This window comes from Humulus lupulus, chromosome 5 (genome assembly GCF_963169125.1).
Source record: "Humulus lupulus chromosome 5, drHumLupu1.1, whole genome shotgun sequence".
Classification (NCBI taxonomy): Eukaryota; Viridiplantae; Streptophyta; class Magnoliopsida; order Rosales; family Cannabaceae; genus Humulus; species Humulus lupulus.
Genome location: NC_084797.1, coordinates 244,061,425 through 244,084,130, shown reverse-complemented (window position 1 = coordinate 244,084,130; position 22,706 = coordinate 244,061,425). Strand labels below are relative to the sequence as shown.

General features: G+C 30.4%; 3 protein-coding genes across 4 annotated transcripts; all 3 read left to right on the top strand.

The window, feature by feature from the left end:
• The first annotated feature begins 2,009 nt into the window (after nt 1-2,009).
• On the top strand, nt 2,010-5,501 carry LOC133778724 (uncharacterized). Its single transcript, XM_062218734.1, has 15 exons — nt 2,010-2,131; nt 2,224-2,428; nt 2,522-2,576; nt 2,673-2,715; nt 2,923-2,976; nt 3,154-3,266; nt 3,365-3,430; nt 3,512-3,654; nt 3,892-3,952; nt 4,037-4,098; nt 4,210-4,314; nt 4,470-4,545; nt 4,777-4,889; nt 4,982-5,041; nt 5,125-5,501. The coding sequence occupies exons 1-15, from the start codon at nt 2,044-2,046 to the stop codon at nt 5,231-5,233; spliced, it is 1,353 nt and encodes a 450-aa protein (XP_062074718.1). The 5' UTR covers nt 2,010-2,043; the 3' UTR covers nt 5,234-5,501.
• A 3,623-nt stretch (nt 5,502-9,124) lies between these two features.
• Nucleotides 9,125-10,184, top strand: LOC133778723 (uncharacterized). Its single transcript, XM_062218733.1, has 2 exons — nt 9,125-9,358; nt 9,688-10,184. The coding sequence occupies exons 1-2, from the start codon at nt 9,251-9,253 to the stop codon at nt 9,805-9,807; spliced, it is 228 nt and encodes a 75-aa protein (XP_062074717.1). The 5' UTR covers nt 9,125-9,250; the 3' UTR covers nt 9,808-10,184.
• A 5,365-nt stretch (nt 10,185-15,549) lies between these two features.
• Nucleotides 15,550-19,658, top strand: LOC133778722 (granule-bound starch synthase 1, chloroplastic/amyloplastic-like). 2 transcript variants are annotated; one of them, XM_062218732.1, is made up of 14 exons: nt 15,550-15,568; nt 15,865-16,237; nt 16,358-16,438; nt 16,525-16,623; nt 16,708-16,797; nt 17,110-17,173; nt 17,256-17,356; nt 17,459-17,568; nt 17,852-18,095; nt 18,377-18,553; nt 18,651-18,842; nt 18,916-19,002; nt 19,085-19,213; nt 19,302-19,658. In XM_062218732.1, the coding sequence occupies exons 2-14, from the start codon at nt 15,881-15,883 to the stop codon at nt 19,416-19,418; spliced, it is 1,848 nt and encodes a 615-aa protein (XP_062074716.1). In that variant the 5' UTR covers nt 15,550-15,568; nt 15,865-15,880; the 3' UTR covers nt 19,419-19,658. The 2 variants fall into 2 exon arrangements, with proteins under 2 accessions (XP_062074716.1, XP_062074715.1); XM_062218731.1 differs by lacking the exon at nt 15,550-15,568 and adding an exon at nt 15,583-15,762.
• Nucleotides 19,659-22,706: the final 3,048 nt, after the last annotated feature.

Genomic DNA, 22,706 nt, shown 5'->3' with positions numbered 1-22,706 from the left:
TTGGACTACATGACAAGGATGTACAATTAGGGCTGAACCTCGTTGAGTTTATTTGAACCATTATTTTCTATTCTTAAATAGAATTTTAATTTTTGGTTGGGATTGGTGCGATTCAAAAATCAATTAGATTACTTACAATACTAAAAAATTCGATCGATTTAGACCATGGATCGATCAATAAAAACCATCCAAACTGAACTTGATTTTTTTTTATTTTTTACATAATTTTTAAAGAAATTTAAGTTAAAAAAATATAGATTATTAGAATCTAATTTTTTTAACTTTTTTTTAATATGAAATTGATTTATTTAATTTGTTAACTTAAAGATTTTAACTTTATAATTTGAAAACCTAAACATATGGTTACAATATAATATCCACAAATTTGAAACCTAATCATATTTGGTTGGTTTTGTTTTGTATGGTCGGTTTGCGTCCAACTTATAAACCGACGGATTTAATGTCGGTTTTCGTCAAGGCGATTTCAGTAGTTTTTGGTTACGTCAGTTTCGATTTTTTTGGTGCTCGGGCAGTCGGTTTGAGCGGTTTATTCGGTTTTTTTGCACAGTCTACATCTTCGTGTAGTGCTCTAAAAGTCACGTATATCTATTTTTTAGTCCATTTTTATAAAATTAAATTTTAATATTGGTCTAAAATATTAGCACAAAATATAGCTAGTTTGCATCTTGTGCACACAATTTAGTACTATTTTAACTAGTTTACATCTTGTACATTGAAGCACAAATACAAAAATTTGAGTTATAAATACATTGATACATATTTTGGACTAATTATACGCCATCAATTAGAAATGGTCTAACTATTCAAAAGTCTTGGACTGGTAGAGCATTATGGACTAGTCTTTCATTTCTTGAGAAGCCTTAATTCACTGCTACTATTCGTAAGGCCAGTCAATAAAATGTGAGGTTGAGAGCCCTATGATTGTTCTTATTCATCATTGTTTGTTTTATTTCTATTTTTTGAAAGGAGCATACCACTCACTCATATGGTTTTTTTTTTTATTAATTTTGATGTTCTTGATGCCCTCTAAGTTAGCTTGGAGTGGAAATGAGATTGGGAAGGGTATCATGATTGAGCTATGGCCTTTGAGATATTGGATTCAAATGGTGAGTTGAATATGGATGCAAAATGTTGTAATGTGATTGGATTGGCTTTTCTTTTTAAATGCCAATATAGAGATTGATGGTGTGGAAACGTTGAAATCAAGGAATAATTATTAGGTTAATATTAGTTTAATTCAATTTTATGGGTGACGTGCTTAGTGACCCTATTATCACTCACATATATAATCATCATGGTATACTATTGGATTGTTTCACTTTTTAATAAGCTTGTTATATTTTCTGTTTTGTGGTATTTGTAGTATTTGTATACACCAATACCCATACATTTACTATGACCAAAATCTTTGGATTAAGCTAAAATACAAGATAGTTGTTCAAAATACCACAAATTTATCCCTATGCTTATTGTTATTACATGCCTGTCCACTTCCAAACAAGACAAGCAGACACTATTTCAAAGTAGAATAATGACATATGCACAAAAATATTACAACAACTGACGTGATACTATTTTTAAAAACAGTAAGTCTTACCTAAAATAAATTTGACTGGTTAAATGAAACTCTCACGTATCATTTTGGTGCAAATATCATTACCCTTCATAGTAAATAGATATTTGGCTCTATTATTCATTGGGTTATGATTTCATCTTCACGGTCAACTTCTCCCATTTTTTATACAAATAGTTTTTTTTTTTTGGGAAAGCTTGTAATTTTTTCTTTGAATTATAAACAACTGTATTTTTCATAACCAGCTATATTGTAACATGTTTATGAACAATAAGATGACTTTATTTAGAAAGAACTCAAAAGTTGGTAATTTTCTAAAAAGAGCTCTAGTTTAATTTTGAGGCCTCGTATAAAGCCCAGCATATTATTTGGGCTGGACTGGGCCCATTACTTCATCATCTTCTCCCTCGTGTCCTGCACATTCTAATTTCAATTTTCGGGCTGCTCCAATGGGGACGAGATCGAATTTTTACAAGAACCCTTCGATTGCTTACAGGAAAGATTTTAGTCTCAACTCTGTTCTTGAGAACTTGAGAGGTACGTAAGGTCGCCATTGAATTATAACAGAGTTTTCAGCTGTGGTTGTGGATGCTAATTTTTCTTCTGTTTAATATTTTGGTCTGTCTCAGCTTACAACGCTGCAACTGGTGCTGCTCCATCAATCGTAGAAAAACTACCTGAAGATGAAGACCAACACGAGCATGAACATCAACCCAATAACAAACGCCAACGAAAACGCCATCCTCATCCTAAATCATCTTCTTCGGAAAAATCTGAACAAATTGAAGATAAAAATGGACCTATGTCTCACCATGATTACATTCAGAAGATAAGGTAGTTAATCTCTGTTCTCCAAGAAAAAAAATACACTTTTTAATTGAAATTGTGCCATTTGTTTTGAAATATGTTTGATATTGGTGTGAACAGGAAAGAAGCTTGTTCTTCGAAGCCTTATGAGGAATTATCTGCTGATGTTCTTCTGGTAATTGAGAAACATTCTTTGTCTTGGCTTGTTTTTAATGGGTTTTCTCAAGTATTGATTTTTTGTTTCTCCTTTGCTGTTTTAATTTTGTTTCAGGGAACTTCTAGTTCTGCTCTTGTGAATTTGGTAGCATATGGCAGTAAGATTTCTTCAACTTTTAGTGTGTTTAGTAACATTCAGTACTTGTTATGATACAACATGCAATTTGTGGTGGCCTTACAAATGGTGGTCAATTTATTTGGTTATTGCATAGTTCGAATGGTTCAAATTCATGAAATTTGAAATCTATGTGTTTTTTTTTCCTGCTTTATAAACTTAACTTGAGTTATTTTGTATGAGAATTTAGGTGATGAAAGTAGTTCCTCAGAATGTGAAGAAAAACAAGATTCACTAAATTCTGGTTAGTGTCCTGATCTTTTGTTTCCGTATTATTTTTCTTTTACACTAATGAAGTAAAGTTTATTAGATTGTCATAGTATGAATATGACAATTTGAGATACTTGATGATTTCCCTTGTTAGATTGTCATAGCATGATTGCCTTCTGTTTGTGCTAACTCTTTTATGTGGTCCTTTCAGGTTATGAAAATGAACCTGATCGAGTAAAGAGCAGAAGTGAACAACGTTTTCCTTTTTCTGGAGAACCTGTTTGTGTTATATGTGGTAAATTTGGAGAATATATATGCAATGAGGTAGGAATTTAAAGACTGTAGTTTGAAGTTTTCCAGACTTCTATTTTCTATTTCTTCGAGTTTGATAATCCCTCTATGGTGTTGGTACTTTTTGATAGACTGATGATGATGTCTGCAGCATGGAGTGCAAACGTGAGCTTTTAGAAATCAGTAATGCTACAAAGGTAAACATTGCACAAAATTTATTTTAGCAATTATAATTTACTGCTTTCATAATTCTAAAGCCTCTCAAATTACTACATTAGGAACCTTCATGGACCCAAATAACAGATGTCGTCTCGTCTGAGCTTAAAAATACCTTACCCATGTCTGAGATTGAAGAGGACACTTGGGATTTCAATCGGAATCGTTGGTCCAGCAAAAAATCTAAGCTTTGTACTTATGAATGGTATGCTTATGAGTGCTGTATTTACAAATCATTTATCCAAAGTACTTGTCAAGCTTCTCATTTATGGATGGCTGAGAATTTATTGGCATACCCTTCTACAAATAAATCAATGGCTTAAAAGATTACGTGCTGGGGCTGGGTGGGGAAATAAGGAATTCACAGCTGTAAGAAATGTTGTTTTTCTCTTCGAAGCACAACATGAATATTTGCGTCTGAAACTCTGAAAATGTCTTGTAGTTGGAAATGTCAAAGACCTGGACACCTTGCTGAAGATTGTTTGGTTATGAAATCTAACGAGGTTTGTAATTCTTTACACATATTTATCAGAAAAATTAAAACAGTGCTTAAGTTCATCGTTTACCCTGTTTGGCTTTTAATGTAGGCTTCGGAAGGGAAAAATAAAGCCAGTTCCCTTTCCAGAGATCTTGCTGAACTGTACAAAAGGTGTGTTACTGGTCCTTTAAAGTTAGCCAGAAAATGTTAACTATAGTTTTCCTATTCTCCGAACTTCAAACCAAAGTTTACTCAAGTTTTTTGGTAACCTTTTATCTGCAGATGTCATCAGATAGGCAGAAAATTGTCTTCTGCTAAGTGTAGCACATGCTGCAGCTCATTAAGTTTGGCGACTTGCCTTGGTTGTAATAGTGTTTTTTGTGACAAGTAAGCAACAAGATACCTTGTTTATAAATTGGAAAAATGTTTAGCTCTGGAGCTAAAACTAGCGACGATTAGAGGCCTTGATGCATATCTCTTACAGTAGCAGATAAAGTCAAACACTACTTCAGCAATTCAATACTAATAAAGCTAATTTCCAGTGCAGGTCATTTGAACGAGCATATAAAGAAACAAACATCTCATCGACAATATTATTCTCATAAGCTCAAGCGTCTAGTAAGTATTTACTCTTCATTAGTTTTAAAAAAAAAAAGAACAGAAGTGTATTTACTAATATACATCCTAGTCTAGGTTGATAGAAACAACAATGAAACTTATTGAATCCTTATATTATACCATGCTCAACACTGTCTGAGTTTCTGGCTTGGAGGATTCCTTGTTCGTTTACTCTTGCACATTGGCGAATCTTCCTTCAGTGTGTTTTGAAAACAAATGTAATTGGCTTAGGTAAAATGCTGCAAATCAACCTGCAAGGTTACGGACATCAACGAGCTTTTGGTTTGCCACTATTGTTTTGATAAAGCCTTTGACAAGTTCTATGACATGTACACTGCAACTTGGTATGATATGGATATGTTTAGAGCTGTTATTATCTTCATAATAAATCAACATTTTCGCTTCATAATTGACATCAATCCAAACTGTATTACAGGAAAGGTTCCGGGTTGTCGATGATTTGGGGTTCTATATGCTGCGAAGACCACTTCGAATGGTGAGTTGTTGTAGGATTTAGGTGCTGTTATTGCATAAACAGGAGATAATTAACTGTGTTTGGTGATGGTGATGGTACAACAGGCACAGGATGAATTGCTTGAATGCAGGCGTAGAAGACAACGCATATATTGTGAATAGGAACACTCAAAGAAAACATGAATCTACTCAGCTTAGTGACTTCATCTTCTAAGGTTCGTTTAAAGTCAAAGGACAGAAATATGGTCTGCTTGCTCGGACAGCTGCTCTTTTTTTGGTTCTTTCATTTCAATAAGGTGTTCATGTTTGAGAGTGTTGTTTCTGAAAAATAATCACTAAAAATTTATTTATTTCTAAATGCACAACTGATTCATAAAATGATAAATGGTAAAAGAAGTATTGTGATTATAGTATAGTTTGGAAATAATAGATTAAAGAAGCTAAACCTTCTCTTGATTTGGAGAAGGATTCTTGGTGAGCAAGTATTTTCCTTGTTTCTTCAAAATTTTGAAAAATGAGCAATTTTGGGAGTGCTCTTAGTTAGACCAACATCGTTGAAAAGATAGTGTGTGTATACAATATATATTAATCATCCTCATCTGTTAATATATATGATAGTAAACAAATTTTTGAATTAGTTGTATATATATATATATATATATATCTCTTTTATATAACATTTGTGATGATAACATAAATTTTGGGTTTGAAGGGTTTTTTATTTTTTTAATGTAAACTTTAACATAATATTTTTATATTTAACAGAATATTCTTATATTTAATAGTAGTTTGTAAATACTTAAATAAAATAAAATAAATAATTAAAAAAATTAAAAGAAGATATTTTGAGATATTTTACAATAATAATTATTTAAAAATAATTAATAATTAAACAAATTAAAATATAATATTTTTTAGATATTTTATAATGATAATTATTTTAAAATAATAAATAATTAAACAAATTAAAATATGATATTTTTGAGATATTTTACAATGATAATTATTTAAAAATAATAAAATCATATATTTATAATTTAAATAAAATTTAATTAAACATAAATTCACTTATTAGAATAATATCATATTAAATATATTATATAATCTACCGTGAATTAGTAACAAATTTTTTTTTATAAAAAAACTAGCAAGAAATTTAAATTTAAAATTCACTTATAATATTTAATATTACATTAAATATATAATATATAATCTCTTGTTGTCGCCCCTTAATTCAAAAACTAGAAGAAACATAAATTTAAACAAAAATAAATAAACTACTTAATTAAAATGTGATATTTATTTCAAAATTTATGACATTAATATAAATTTAATAAAAATAATTAATAAATCATATAAATAAAACTAAGCAAACGTGCATATTGCACGTTGCTTATATCTATAATATATATATATAGATTTTTGGAACTTATTTTTTTCCTATTCACGTTTGTAAGAATAGGAAAACCTTACCATCGCCGTAAGATATTTTCTACATGATTTTAGAACTTTTAAGAAGGCTTTATTTGTTATTCTAATAATTATATGCTATGCTGTTATTTTAAATCTCACGTGTGCGTAGTGTATTGACAAGTTTTGATATTTAAGTTCATATGTAGTTAATGTTATTTTGATTGTTTTGTTAAGACTTATTATGTAAAATGAAACTTTAGCTTGCAATTGGAATATAACAATACTTGTTTTGAAAGTATATTATTCAGCTCAAAATAAGAAATTCAACTGGTGAAAGTGCAAAACATTTGGTCAAGTAATAATAATGTAATACTATCCAGCTCTTGAACTATTGAAAAACAAAACTAACCCAAATACCATTGGTTCCATATAAACAAAACACTAATATCAAAGCCACTTGTATAAACATCTTCAAAACTAAAAGACTCAGCAGTTGTATCCATTGTTCAAGTTCAGCTACTATCTTATTCCTCCACTGGATTCTTCTTCTTCTTCTTGCTACGTTTTTTGGGCTGCAATATGATAGTGAATCAAAGGTTTAATATACATACTAAAAAGAGAATATACTCATTTGGTACCTTATGTTTTTGCAAAGTATCATTTTGGTACCTTCTGTTTTCAATAATACTCATATGGTACCCTGTATTTTAAAATCGTACATATTTGGTACCATAAACTCAGATTTGATAGATAAAACTTTGTCAATTTAATCAAACTGCTGTCAATTATGTAAGTTACAAATTTAAATTTAATTACATATAACTGATGACAGTTTGATCATATTGATAAAATTTTATCTATCAAATCTGAGTTTAGGGTACAAAAAATGTACGATTTTAAAATACAGGGTACCATACAAGCATTATTGAAAACAAAGAGTACCAAAATGATACTTTGCAAAAACATAGAATACCAAATGAGTATATATAATCATAAACTCTTAATACATGTGAACTTGAAGCTTCTTCAATACCTTTGTGTGGAATTAGGCAGTACTTTATTTTATTATGACCAGCTTTGCCACAATTTGTGCAATGCATTACCATTGACATGATTGGAGGTGGGGACCAAAGGCTCTTGTCTAGGCTTCTGCCACAGTTGAGGTCCATTCACAGGATTGGTAACAGGCATGTAAGACTTAGCATATATATAGACTACAATATTCAATTTCCTACCTCGAATGCATTGCATGAGCACATGTGATTCCCCTTCAATTCCATCTTCTACAACAGTATTGTTTTAGAAAAATATTTCACATAAGATGATTACTCCACTTTTTACTAATTAGTTTTGAGATAGAATCTCATACTTCTTACCATACAACACATTTTGCTTTTATAACACTTTCACGTTCTAACAAGCATGAATGAATTGCCAATAGTGAAAACTTGTTCTAGAGAAGAAACGTAAACTTTAATGGGTTATTTATTTTGAGTAGTTGAGTGATATTGGAAAGTGTAAAAAAATTTAGTATGGAAGTAATATTAAACTCAAGTATACAAAATGATTCACGTTACTCTTAAAATACATGTGGACATGTGGGCCCACAAAAATTATTAACTTTACCCTTAAAAAATTAAACCAAACATGAAAAGTATTTTAGATTCTCATTCTCACATTCACTTTACCCCGTACCAAAGCCCCCTAAATATCATCTCTTTTACCCCATACCAAAGCCCCCTAAATATCATCTCTTTTGCTTTCTTTCTTTCCATCTAATACCCGTCTTGAAATCTCACATGCAAGGCACATGGATATTTCACAGCAAGAATAAACAGAACAAGAAGCAAAGCCAACAGTTGCAACTTTTGATTGGGGTTAGGGATTTAATTGCAAAAATATAGAGGTTAGGGACTTAAGTGCAAAAGTTAGAGTTTTTTTGCTGCAAATAAGCCAAGTCATTTTAGTAATCTCACATGGGGTAGGAGCAGGCATGGAGCTAGCTTAAAAGCATTCAGCAACCTTCAATTATTTTTATTTTAAAATTATCTTATTATATATATATATTAGCTTATTTTTTCAACAAAGAATCAATAAAATAAATATCACATGTTCTATGTTCACAGTGGTTTTTTGGTATATGGAGCATTCAAAATTGACCAATTTGGGTGCTTTTTTATATGACATGGGGTGATAAAATCACTCCATAGACTATACAATACAAAATAATCAGGCGCTGAAAGTGGACAATTTTATTTTATAGTAAAAAAATAAAAAAAAGATTATAAAAAATGTGTTGGTGTGAGGCACATGCGGCATCGAGCCTAAGCATACGAATTTTTCTCTACCACTCCCACCAAACCAATCAAATTCAACCATCGAACTTCTACTCCCCTGCGCTCGTCCCCACCTCACCACTCCCTGCTCCCTCCGCTTACGTTTCCACTCTCAACGCCTCCGATCACACCAACTGCCCACTCCCAACCGTCCGATCAAAGTACTTTCGAACGCGCCACGTGGGTCCCGCAATCACTCTACGTGGCGAATATTCTCCAGACTCCAAGGCAGTCCGTCCCGGAACTCAAAACTAAATTAAATAGAGTTTAATCGGTGGCCACCACAAAAAAAAAAACAGAAAATGAAATAACTGTACCTAGCTACCAGGTTGGTTGAGTATATATAGAGACCTCTTTCGATTGTCACCGTCTCGAGCCGTAGTAACGAAAGAACCACGAAACCAGGGTTGAAGAGAGAGAGAGAAGGTCGAGATCTCGACGAACGACGTCGTATTTTGGCCCAGAAAGAGAGAAGGATCAACATGAAGGCTTCAGGAACTCTGGTGGCCTCGGTGTTGGCGGCGTCCACCATGGTTTTCGGCTCCTCCACCGGAGGTCGTGATGTTTCTCTGGACTCTTCTTCGAATCAGGTAACTCTTGCGTTTTTTAACATAAATTAATTATTTTAATCATTGTCTTCATTTAGGATCTTTTATTTTCAATGTTGATTCCTTTTTTTTATCATCGATTTTATTGTTAAGAATTTGTAACAAGTTAATCGTGTACTCGTTTGGAGATGAAATGCGATTTTATTTGCATAGTTGATGATTCGATTGCGATCCCCCATTCCTCTGCCTCAATTTCCTTTTCTTTCTTTTTTTTAAATTTGAAATTGAAACCGGAATCGTTTTTCTTTAAATTTGCAGTGCTCTTTTTTGGTTAAATTTGTATTAACCAGTTTCAAATATCATGATCACAGGACTTTTCTTCGTCCTCGGGAAGAAAAAACTATCCCAAAACGACGTCGGAGAACGAGAAATTCTCCCCAAGGTTCGACGGCTTGAGGTTCATAGAAACGTTGGTCACAGCTCACAGATAAGCTCGGCTCGGCTCATACTTGGCTTAAGGCCGACGTTTCTAACTATACTTTTTTTTTTGTTTGCATCTTTTAGAAAAAGGAGCTATTTTTAATTAATTTCGTGTTTAAAAAACACTAATGGAAGAGTTTTGGTCGTTGTGGTACTAAAAATCGCAACCCAGTTTTGCCGTACAAGTGATTCGAATCGTGTTTGGTCGTCTAATTTAATTTCCTTTTATATTTAAAAACGACATTTTCTTACTTTGTGGTTGAATTTTATTTGTCTGTGTTGATTGTCGTTTATTAAGGAGTTGATTAGCTGTAATGGCGAAATTAATTACTTCACTGTACACCTGATTTAATTATAATCATTTTAATATGTCTAGATTTAGCTGCCAGATATTGTTACTGCCATTTTATGTTTTCAAGTATAATCGTTTTCTTGTTTTTGAAATAAATAAATCGAACTACAATATCGAGCTGGCTAATTTCGTATATACCTAAGAAATTATTGTTATTATTATTAGTATTATTATTAACCAAGTCCAAGTGTAACAAATTTATTGATTTAATCTAATAAAGTGTTTTAAAGCGAATTTATAATGATAAATTAAAATGCACGAGATTGGTAGGGGTGGACTCGTGAAGAAATTTATGATGGTGGAAAAGTGAGGGTGTGGCAACAACCGTGCATTATATTATTATTATTATTATTATTATTATTAGATGCACAATGAAATGGTTTAATATAATATAGTAATATCAATAGGGTCCATTGGTTCAAGACAAAATTTATGATCACCAATACTGCTCAAAACCTTTACAATGCCAAGGCTAAAAGATAACATTGAAATTCATAACTAAATTAAGAAACCAACCATATTTGTATGAAAAGAATTGCTAGGGAACTAGCGGTATCTAACACTACAAAAAAGTAGCATTCTACTATTCATGAATTTGTACAATTTAATATCGAGTAATATAGAGTCTTACATATTTTATAATAACATAAGAGTATTGTTGAATTTGTGCAATTCAATATCGAGATTTGTTGAGTTTCTTAAGACGCCGAATATCAAGAAATGTCTTGTTTGCATGTCCTTGTCATTGTATTTTAAACCGTAGCTTCTAGCATGTTCGTCACCATCTCCTAGAAGTTAGATCTTTCGGTGGGAAGCATGAAAATGATGGGAAAATTTTCTTGTGGCTGAGATAGTAGATAGATACTTTTATTGAAAGAAAAAAAAATCCTCATACTTTTATTACCCAAGCACAATAAAAGGACAGGGGTTGGATTTCAGATTTTTAGGATCAGCTTTTATCGAGTTCTGGTTGAGGAAAGTGTAGAAAACCAACCAAAAATATTGTTCAGGTCTCAGGTTTTAGATTGAGATCACATAGGAATGGAAAGAGAAAAAAAATACATCAACACAACATTAAGATTCAAAACAAATGCCAAACTCAGAATAGATATACCAATTAACTCATTTGCATTCTCTAAAGGAAAATCTACCAAAAAAAAATACAATCTCAACTCATAAATCTGTCCAAATGAGAAAGAAAAAAAAAAATCAAAGTAGAAACACATAAATGTAAGCCTCTCACGAGACCATATCACCAAAATTATAGAATTTTTCTCAATTTTTTCAGCAATTTTATTTTTATTTTTTTCAATGTACACTAACAAACAACTATTCAAAATTATTTTTTTTTAATTTTTTGTTCTCCTTGCAAATATTCATGGTTGACAAAATATGGTCAGTAAGAAGATCTTTTCGGATGGCAAGAGTTGGACAGGGAAAAAGAGGTTATACGAATTGTGAAGAATTTGCAGATTTGTAGAGAAAGATTACCATGTATTGATGAAGCATATTTCTAAGGTTTTTATGGATTGGAGATAGATCACCGGTTCTGGCCATTCTCGTTCTAAAATTTTAGAAAAATATCATTTTATATATATTTCTTTCAAAAATATCAAATTTTATATTGGGTCCCTTATATTAGAGGTCTGCCTAGTTCTATTCGTTCGGAGTGTTTTTAAGATTGTATCACTATTATGATTGAGATTTATTGTCTAGTCTAAGAATATGTTGGACCAATCTATGGGCTCAAACTTAATTCAAAACAAGAATTTTCGACTAGAATTACCAAAATAACCACCTGTGCAGATCAAACAGAGTTGATAAGTAAAAAAAAAATTAATTTTTAAAATTATTTTCAACACTTTTTCTCGATTTTTTTTATGTTCTTTAAATTCTTTTTTTTTATTAATTTCAATAATTTTTTTTAACTTGTATATTTTTTTAGGAAAAAATTGTTACTTTTTGACAAATTTTTATATATTTTTTGTTTAAATTATTATTTTATAGAAAGCTTCTTTTTCTTTTTCTTTTTTTAAGGGAATCATGTATTTGAAAGCTTTTCTTATCCTATTTTTTTATAAAATATTTTGCCACAAAATCAAAACTAGTACTAAATCTAAGGTACATTCCTAAAATAGTTAAGCCTATTTTAAAAAAATTTATCTTGATCTCTTAATCTAGTTTATAAAATTGGACTTTATGAAATTGATTAATTTTGAAAGTTTCGCTTTATTTAGCTCCTTGACTTCCTACACCTTTTATTAACATGTTCTTATTAAGCTTAATAATAATATTAACATCAAGTGTGTAAATATTGACTGAAATTAAGATATTTAATTTTAAAAGTGATTGAATCACATAAAGATTTGGAAAATATTTATTTATGACATGTTTACTTTTATTTAGTAATATAAATAATTTATGGGGCCCACGTAAATTTGAGAGAAAACTATTGGAATACTTCTCCTCTTATTTTCTTAGGTTTAAATTCGAGAGAAAACTAATGATCAATTTTTATTTATTTTATTTTGGGTTTATATATTTTTGAATCTTGTGTTTTGTTCAATTACTTGTTTGGATCATCGGTTTTGACAAATTACCTTTTGGACTCTATGTTTTGTAAAATTATTCAAATAGAACCCTAAACTCAAATTTGGTCAAAGTTTTCTCAACTAAAATCTGAAATAATTCACCAAACTAACACTTCAGAATAAAAATAAAATCATTCTAATTAAAAATTGTGTTCTTATATTCAATTTTATCTTTATTAAAATTGAGTTTAGGGGTTTATTTGAACTATTTTATACAATATAGGGTTCAAAAATGATTTTTTTAAAACACAGGGTCCAAACAGGTAATCAGAAAAAATACAGGGTCTAAAAATATATAAATCCTTTTATTTTTTGTTGTTAAAAATGAAAAGACAAATTTATCCTAAAAAATATTCTTTTTGAAAAATATACATTTTTTATAAAGAACAATTTAGTCAAATTAAATAATTACGATTACTTTTCTTGATTATGTAAACAAAATAAAATGTTTATAATTCTCTTTTCGGTCAGTTTAATAAACAACCTAATAAAATAATGATTATGATTCTTCAATATTTTATTTCCATTCATTTATCTCATTAATTTATTCAGATTACAATTACAGTTTAGTAAATGTGTTATTAAGTTTGATGAATTCTTCTATCTAAATAAGTTTAGTATCTAGTTTAAAGTTATGCAAATTAAATAATAGATTAAAAAAAAATATTGCATACCGACACGAGAATGAGCCGTCTTCAAAAATTTAGACGATAGAACTTTTAAAACAAAAGAAAAATACATCCAATAAGGTATCTAAGAACTCGAGTAAAATAGAACACTATCAATTGACCTATAAACTACCTTTAAATGAAATAAAAATTATTGAGTTACAAATATATAAAAAAAATAAAACAAAAAGATAATAAAATACCACAAGAACTTTCTTTCCAACATACAAATTTGCAAACTAATTGACCACATATTTATAATAAAAAATTTATATTTGACATGATAATTTAATTTTTGTTTGTGTGTTGACCTCTCGTACTTAGTTTATTAATACGTACTTGTCGTGCCTTCGAGCTTGAGTCAAATAGAGCACTATCAATTAACTTATAAACTACTTTAAAATGAAATAAAAATGATTGAGTTACAAATATATAAAAAAAAAAAAAAAACAAAAAGATATTAAAATACCACAAGAACTTTCTTTCCAACATACAAATTTGCAAACTAATTGACCACATATTTAAAATAAAAATTTTATATTTAACAGAATAATTTTTTTTTTACGTGTTGACCTCTCGTACTAGTTTATAATTATTACTTGTCGTGCATTCGAGTTTTTCATGTTATATCGTGTTGAGTTTTCATAAATCTGTATCATATCGTATCGTGGGTAATCGATATCTATACTTATACTTATTTTGTAATGTACTAAGGACTTTCAAATTTGTTTCATGTTACAAAGTTGGACTCACATTCCTCTAATTAGAATACTCATTAGCAATCTAATTCACTATATATATATTTTAATATTGATCATAGTATAGTGGCCATTTAATTTCTTAAATTCACGGTTCTCAATTCTCCTAACAAAATATCTTAAAATGTTTCCCAAACAAACACAATAACAATCACGTGAGCAACCACGAAAGCGACGTCGCTTCCTTCTCCTACCGTCGAATTTTTCCAAACACTATAATTAATTTTCCGAATCAAACAAACACAAAACAAATATATATATACTAGATACAATCAACACGCAATATACACATTTTCTTAATTTTATTTATAGAATTTATTAATTATTTTTATTAAATTTATATCAATGTCATATAAATTTTAAATAAATATCATATTTTAATTAAATAATTTATTTAAGTTTATAAATTTGGGAAGGACAAGAATAGATCATATATTATATGTTTACTGTAATATTAAATATTATGCGTGGAATTTAAATTTAAGTTTCTTGTTACTTTAAAAAAAAAAAGAAGCAAATTGTTGCTAATTCAGAATAGATTATATTATATATTTAATATGATCTTATTCTAATAAGTGAGTTTAAGTTTAATTAAATTATATTTAAGTTATGAAACATATGATCTTCTTATTTTTAAATAATTATCATTGTAAAATATCTCAAATATATCATATTTTAATTTATTTAATTATTTATTATTTTTAAATAATTATTATTGTATAATATTTCAAAAATATCTTATTTTAATTTTTTATTTATTTTATTTAAATTTAAATATTTACAAACTACCGTTAAATATAAAAATATTCGGTTAAATATAAGAATATTCCATTAAAGTTAACTTTAAAAAAAATAAAAAACCGTTAAAACCAAAATTTTCCATACCTACACATATATAATAGGTTTTGTTTCTTTTGGTACTAAGAATATTTTCCACCTTAAAAAAATAAAAATAAAAAACTGAATAGAAAAAGTAAAGCAGAAAAATGAGGTTAGTTTGTTTGTACCTTGTTCATGCCTGGCTGTAGCAAGTGGGTCCCACCACTGTTACTCTCAATAATTCATATTAATTAAAACAAAGTGTCGAAAAAAGCAAACTTTTTATTTTTATTTTTATTCAATCGATCTGTGACCGCTAATTCAAGTTCGGCGATGCCACGTGGACAAAATAAACTCTCGCACGTGATGTGTAACTGCAAAGTTTAGACCTTGACGTGCCCATAGAAAGACAGCTCAGCCTCTGAGAAAACGCCACGTGTCATCGCACGACAATCTAGTTGATGACGACGACGAACGTTGTAGTAGTACAAAGCCACCACTGTCAACTCGCCCCGGGTTGAGCTCGTTGTTCTTCGGAGTCATCACTCTCTCTCACTCGTTAGCTCTTCTTCTGAGCTTAGTTAGTAAGTCAAACTCGTTAACGTTTTTCTTTTTCTCATTTGATTGAGCACAACGGAATCGAGAGATTTTCTCAGAGTAGTTTTGGGTTCCCATTTACTTTTTTTTTTTTTGTTTCCTTTAAATTGGGAGTGTTAACGTATCTCTGTTCGTCATCTGAGTTTTGAGAGATCGTCTTCGCCGAAGCTTTTCTTGACTGGTGGGTATTGTTTTGAGCTTATGATGATCACTGAGATTATGGAGTTTAGTTTGATCAGTGAGTTGTTTCTGAACTGTTTTTTCTGTTCTTTTTTGGTTTCAGAGTTTGGCCGGAGAAAATGGCGATGATCACTGCTTCACGCTTTGTATCGAGAACTTCTGGTGTCGCCGGGCATGGAAGTTCGGGATCGGAGATGAAAGCGAATTTGGCTCAGATAAGCCAGAGGAACCAAACCATGACTCACAGTGGGCTAAGATCTCTGGACAATCTGAGTATGCTGAAGGTGAGATCTCGCCAAACTGTGGTTGCCCGGAAAGCTATGGCAAAAGTTGAGGAGACCCAAAACGACAAGTCGTTTGGGAAAATAGTTTGTGGGCAAGGAATGTCGTTGGTGTTTGTATCGGCTGAGGTCGGTCCTTGGTCCAAAACTGGTGGACTTGGTGATGTTCTTGGTGGACTTCCTCCAGCAATGGCTGTAAGTGAAACTTCTTCAATTTAACATCTTTTCTTTATCTTTTGTTATGCTTAAACTGTTATGATAAACCGAACCCAGGTTTTGGATCATGTGTTTCTGATCGTTAAGTTTGAATTTTAGGCTAATGGGCATCGAGTTATGACGATTGCTCCACGATATGATCAGTACAAGGATGCATGGGACACTGGTGTTCTTGCAGATGTATGTGTTGAAGTTTTTTCTTTCTTTTGGACTTTCTGTTTGTTTCTCGAGAAAGTTGGTCTAAAAAGATGGAATTTAAAACGCAGATTCCAGTTGGTGGCAGCGTTCAAACCGTTCGATTCTTCCACTGCCACAAACGAGGGGTTGATAGAGTGTTTGTGGATCATCCCTGGTTCCTTGAAAAGGTTTGAGCTTTAGTTTTATTTATCAACTAACAAGTGTTTATGAATGTTAATTAAGGCTTAATTAATCATTAGCAATGAACACAGGTATGGGGTAAAACTGGATCCAAAATCTATGGCCCTGTCACAGGAAAAGATTACGATGACAACCAGTTACGCTTCAGCCTGTTGTGCCTGGTAAGTCCTCTGTGTTTGTTTGTTTGAATTATCACATCACATGGCTTAGTTTTTTTCTTTTCTAATCCAATGAAAAAAATCTCTACTTGAATCATTGTGTATGAAAATCCTCTCAGATCAGTTATCTTTTTATGAGAACATTGTTTGTCACTCGAATTTTCGTGTAAAATCTGTGTTTTTCTCTGTTTTTTAACAAACACCTTTCCATATCACCAGATATGGCAATTGATCTGGTTGCTTAGTTTATCATTTTCAAGTTAAAAAATTTGAAGAGTAAATGTTGATTCTCATCTTAGGTTTTGTTCTTTTCAGGCAGCTTTGGAGGCTCCGAGGATTCTAAATCTGAACAGTAATGAATATTATTCTGGACCTTATGGTATGGACCTCTCTCTACTGACTTCAAAAATTGAATTTTAACTTTTTATAAAGAAAAATAATGCCTTTTAAACTCGATTCAGGAGAGGATGTTGTATTCATTGCCAATGATTGGCACACTGCTCTTATTCCATGCTACCTGAAAACTCTGTACCAACCTAAGGGAATCTACAAAAGTGCCAAGGTAATGATGAAATTTTGTTAATTGGGTTATTAGGAAATTCTTGCTAATCTAAAAAAGATCATTTCTTTAAGCTGATTTTTGCTTGATTTATAATGTCTTTAGGTTACATTCTGTATCCACAATATAGCCTACCAAGGACGATTTGCCTTTACGGACTTCTCACTTCTCAATTTGCCTGATCAGTTCAAGAGTTCTTTTGACTTCATTGACGGGTATCAGATGTTTCGTACCAAAGTTACCCAATTCATGGCTGAAAATATATCGCTCGTAATTTTTTGCAAGATGACTTCTATCTGGAATTCCAAGTTGGCTACTTGGAATTCCCGATTAGGGTATCGAGAGTGTACGAAATACTCTTTTGCAAAAAATTATCAAAAAAGATTATTAGATAAACGATCGATTACATATAATATAATATAGCCTCGTTGTGAAGGACCGAAAATAATACAAAAGTGTGTCTTGTGTGTTTGAGAATCTAAGTTTTTTGCTATTCAGGTATGTCACGCCTGTTAAGGGAAGGAAGATCAACTGGATGAAAGCTGGAATAATTGAATCAGACAGGGTTGTGACTGTGAGCCCTTACTATGCGAAAGAGCTAATTTCGGGTGAAGACAGAGGTTGTGAATTGGATAACATCATTCGTAAGACTGGTATCAGTGGAATTGTAAATGGTATGGATGATCAAGAGTGGAATCCAGCCACTGACAAATACCTCAGCATCAAATATGATGTCAATACTGTAAGTAGTAACTTTATGTCAAATAGAGATTTTTTCTTTCGACCATCTTTCGATTGTTAATACGATATATAAGGATCGTTACTACAAATAGTACTACACCTTTGATCGTGAAATATCGATTGCTTGTTGAACCCTGTAAATGTGAATTGCTTGAAAGCAGGATTCTCCAAATTCGGGAGTCAAGAGTTTTATAAAACGTACTTGATGGTTTCTTGATGCTGGCCTCTGTAAACATAGTTGTTGCCACAGAATTTTTACTTGCTGGGTTTTTTGAATACCAGGTGTTCGAAGCAAAACCTCTGTTGAAAGAAACCCTTCAAGCGGAAGTTGGGTTGCCTGTCGACACCAACATACCTGTGGTGTGTTTTGTTGGTAGACTAGAAGAGCAGAAAGGTTCAGATATTCTCGTGGAAGCCATTGATCAGCTCATTGATGAAGATGTTCAAATCATTCTTCTTGTAAGTATTATTACGTGTAAACTGGTTGGTTTCTTCTACCATGAGAAGAAGAGTTGTTAAGCTGATTTTGTTTATTGATGGAATGATTCTCTCGCAGGGAACTGGCAAAAAGTATCTGGAGAAGATGATCGTTAAAGCAGAGAAGAAATATCCAGACAAGGTTAGAGCAATAACAAAGTTCAATGTCCCCTTGGCTCATGTGATGATTGCAGGGTCTGACTTTATCGCCATCCCAAGTAGATTTGAGCCTTGTGGTCTCATTCAGCTGCAAGCTATGCGAAATGGAACGGTAAGGAGGAGACTTCATTAAACTTTTTCTTAATTAAACTACTTTCGCTTAACACTGACGATTCTCGATACAGATTCCTTGCGTTGCCTCGACTGGTGGGCTTGTCGACACTGTCAAGGAAGGCTTTACAGGTTTCCAAATGGGAGCCTTCAATGTTGAAGTGAGTTCACAACTGTAAAAGCTTTGTTTAATCTTGCAATAATATTTTGAGTCTTGTTCTAATCAAATGTGTGTTTTTTCAGTGTGAGAAAATCGATCCGGTTGATGTGACTGCTGTGGTGAAAACCATCAAGAAAGCTCTCTCAACATATGGTACTCCTGTTATGAAAGAGATGATTCAAAATTGCATGGCACAAGATCTCTCATGGAAGGTCAGTGCAGTGATTAACTTTTCTGACTGAAAAGCAGTAAAAAAAGTGTTGATATTGAGATTAAAATGTGGTTTTGCCATTGATGTAGGAACCTGCAAAACAATGGGAGAAGATGCTGCTGAGCCTGGAAGTTGCTGGAAGTGAACCAGGCATTGAAGGTGAAGAAATTGCTCCAATGGCCAAGGAGAACCTGCCTACACCCTAAGCTAGATTCCATATTTACTGTGTGGTCTTCTTTTTAGTTTCTATTTTAGATTTGAGAATGTGATAATTTAGAAGGGCAGAGACATTAGCAAGTAATATCAGAAGAACTAATTCCATCAACAACCAGAATGGTGATCTGAAGAAGAAGAAGAAGAAGAAGGTGTTTTTCAGTTCTTTTTAAGTATGAGATGATGTTAAGTAAATAAAAAGGCTCTACTAAATAAAATGTCTTTCCTTTTCAGTTCCAATTTTCTAAAAAAAAAAAAAAAAGAGCACAAGTGAAACCTACAAAATGTTATTCTATATTGAAATACCTTTTTTCAATTATAAATAGGGTTTATATCTTTTTGGACGCTGTGTTTTTTAACATTACCTGTTTGGTCCCTATGTTTTGACAAATTATTTTTTGGACCCTATGTTTTGTAAAATAGTTAAAATAGAACCTTAAACTCAATTTTGATGAAGAAAAATTTGAATATAATAACACAGTTTTTAAGCAGAATGATTTTATTTTTGTTCTGAATTATTAGTTTGGTAAATTATTTGTGATTATAGTTGAGAAAACATTGATCAAAATTCGGTTTAGGGTTCTATTTTAACAATTTTACAAAACATAGGGTCCAAAAAATAATTTGTCAAAACACAGGGTTTAAACAAGTAATGAGAAAAAACACAGGGTCCAAAAAGGTATAAACCCTTATAAATAAAAATAAACTTCGCATTGTACTAATTTTCATTCTAATTTGTTGTCAACCTGCAAAAATTCACGCGATGAGTAGTAGTGTGCCAAATTTTTTTTAGAAAAATGTTGAGCTTGAAGGGCGCTGACAATTAGTTTTTGTAAATTGCCGAGCAATATAGGTCATGTGACTTGTGTTGTTGTTCGTCCAGAACGAGTAATATGGTTCTTTTTCAAGTATCTAATAAAATTGCTTTTAAGTAGCAATAGAGAAATTAGTGAGAATGATCTATTTTTTGAAGTGATTTTGTACTGTAATCTAGTTTTGTTAAATTTTTACAAAATGATTTCTATTTAAAAATTTGACTAATCGTAATTTTTTGACCAATTATCTAAAAAATTTGACATTGTAAGAGGTCATTTTGTAATAAAATTTTCAAAATTAGTGCAACATAATTTAAAAATTAAGCCAATCTTGCCAAAAGACCCTTGTCAATAAATTATATAAAAAGAAATGTTATGTTAAAAAATTAATATAAAATAAAACATTTATAGGAGGATTTAGTGTAGTTTGAATCAAAATCTTCCAAGAGATTGGATAAGCAGCAATCTCCATGCTTAATTGGCTTATTCAAAATTATTGGAAAAGGTGTGTGTAAGAGACATTGATTTGAACGCTAGTTTGTTTGTGGTTTCACATGTTAAATCATTGCACGTGATTTACACGTGAACATTCAAATAACTAACTAAATAATTATATGCAAATATTAAAATATGTTTATATTTTTTTAGACCTGTATTTTTTCTCATTATCTGTTTGGATCCTGTGTTTTGATAAATTATTTTTTGGACCCTGTATTTTGACAAATTACTTTTTGGACCCTATGTTTTGTAAAATGGTTAAAATAGAATCCTAAACCCGATTTTGGTCAATGTTTTCTCAACTAAAATCACAAATAATTTACCAAATTAACAATTCAGAACAAAAATAAAATCATTCTACTTAAAAACTGTGTTGTTTATTCAATTTTTTCTTCATCAAAATTTAGTTTGAGGTTCTATTTTAACTATTTTACAAAATATAGGGTCCAAAAAGTAATTTGTCAAAACATAGGGTCCAAACATGTAATAGGAAAAAACACAGGGTCCAAAAAAGTATAAACCCTGTTAAAATTAAACAAATTTCAAAATTCAGCTAGTAAATGTAAATATAAACTTAAGGCAGGAGTATCAATTTATTATTTAAGAGATTATTGCAAATAAACTTGTAAACTCATTCATCAAGACATTGCATGCATGTAAAGAGTAATTAATGGCCAAGAATATTTAAATTTAAAGATATAATCAAAATCCAAAAAAACCTTAAGTGAGTTAATTCTTCTTAATTACTTATTTTTGTCCAACTTAATTATATTCCTTTTTATAATGTGTGAAAAATATAAGTCACAAATCGTTTGGCAAAATTTTTGTTTTTGAATTTTTTAAACACAAAAATATAAATATAAATATTATTTTATTTTTGTTTCTTTATTTTTAAAAAAGAAAAATATGTTTGGTAACTATTTTTTTTTTTGTTTTTAAAAACAAAAAATAATAAAAGCGTTTGATAATTTTTATTTTTATTTTTTGTTTAACAATATAAGGTGTTGATTTGAAGAAGAGAAGAAAAAAAAAATAAAAAATTGAAAACTGTTTAAAAAAAATTTTGAAAGTGAAAAAATTATATTTTCAAATTTTAATAAATTTTAATTAATATTTAAAAAAATAATAAATAAAAATAGGGTTACCAAACACATTTTATGTTAATTTTCAAAATTTTAATTAATTAAATAATTTTTTTTTTAAGTGTTACCAAACAAAACTAATATTTTTTAAAATATTAATAGGGAATCTTTATATGTATTTTTTATTTATTATTGAAATTAGTTATTAGTCTGTCACAAAATAATACGTGAAAAAATGTGCATGTATAACTTTGCATGCCAATATTTTATTTCAAAGTGGGCATGTGAAGATATAATTATATTATATTTTATTTAAAATTTAATATATTTTTACATATATCACTATTAATTATGATAAAAAGTTATGGAGGAATATGGTTGTGAGTGAACTATCTCCATATCCCTAGTCCTATGTGATAATTTAATATTATAGGCTTTACCTATGTACTATAGTGTTTAATCTTCTAAATCATGCACTCATATATTTAAAATATTCTAAAATTAGAATGGGATAAGATAAAAGAAATAAATGCTTGAAAAATAAATTATTAATCATTTTTGTCAATCTAATTTATTGAAATTTTCTTCACTATTGTAAATCTCAAAAACTATTTATTGCTCATAAATATATTATTGAAAAAGGTTTATAATTAAGGAATTTAATTAATACATAGGTTGGTGGGGTCTAACTAAAGTAGCTTTCAAACAAAAATGAAAGAATAAAAATATATCAACTAATGAGTTAAAGAGACACTAATCTTTTAATTTTTATACATTTATATACGTAAGCACTTTATACTTATATAATTCAAAGAATTTATATATATATATATATATATAGAGAGGAATGAGCTTTACTTTAAGTCTTATCGGTGGAACTTCCAGT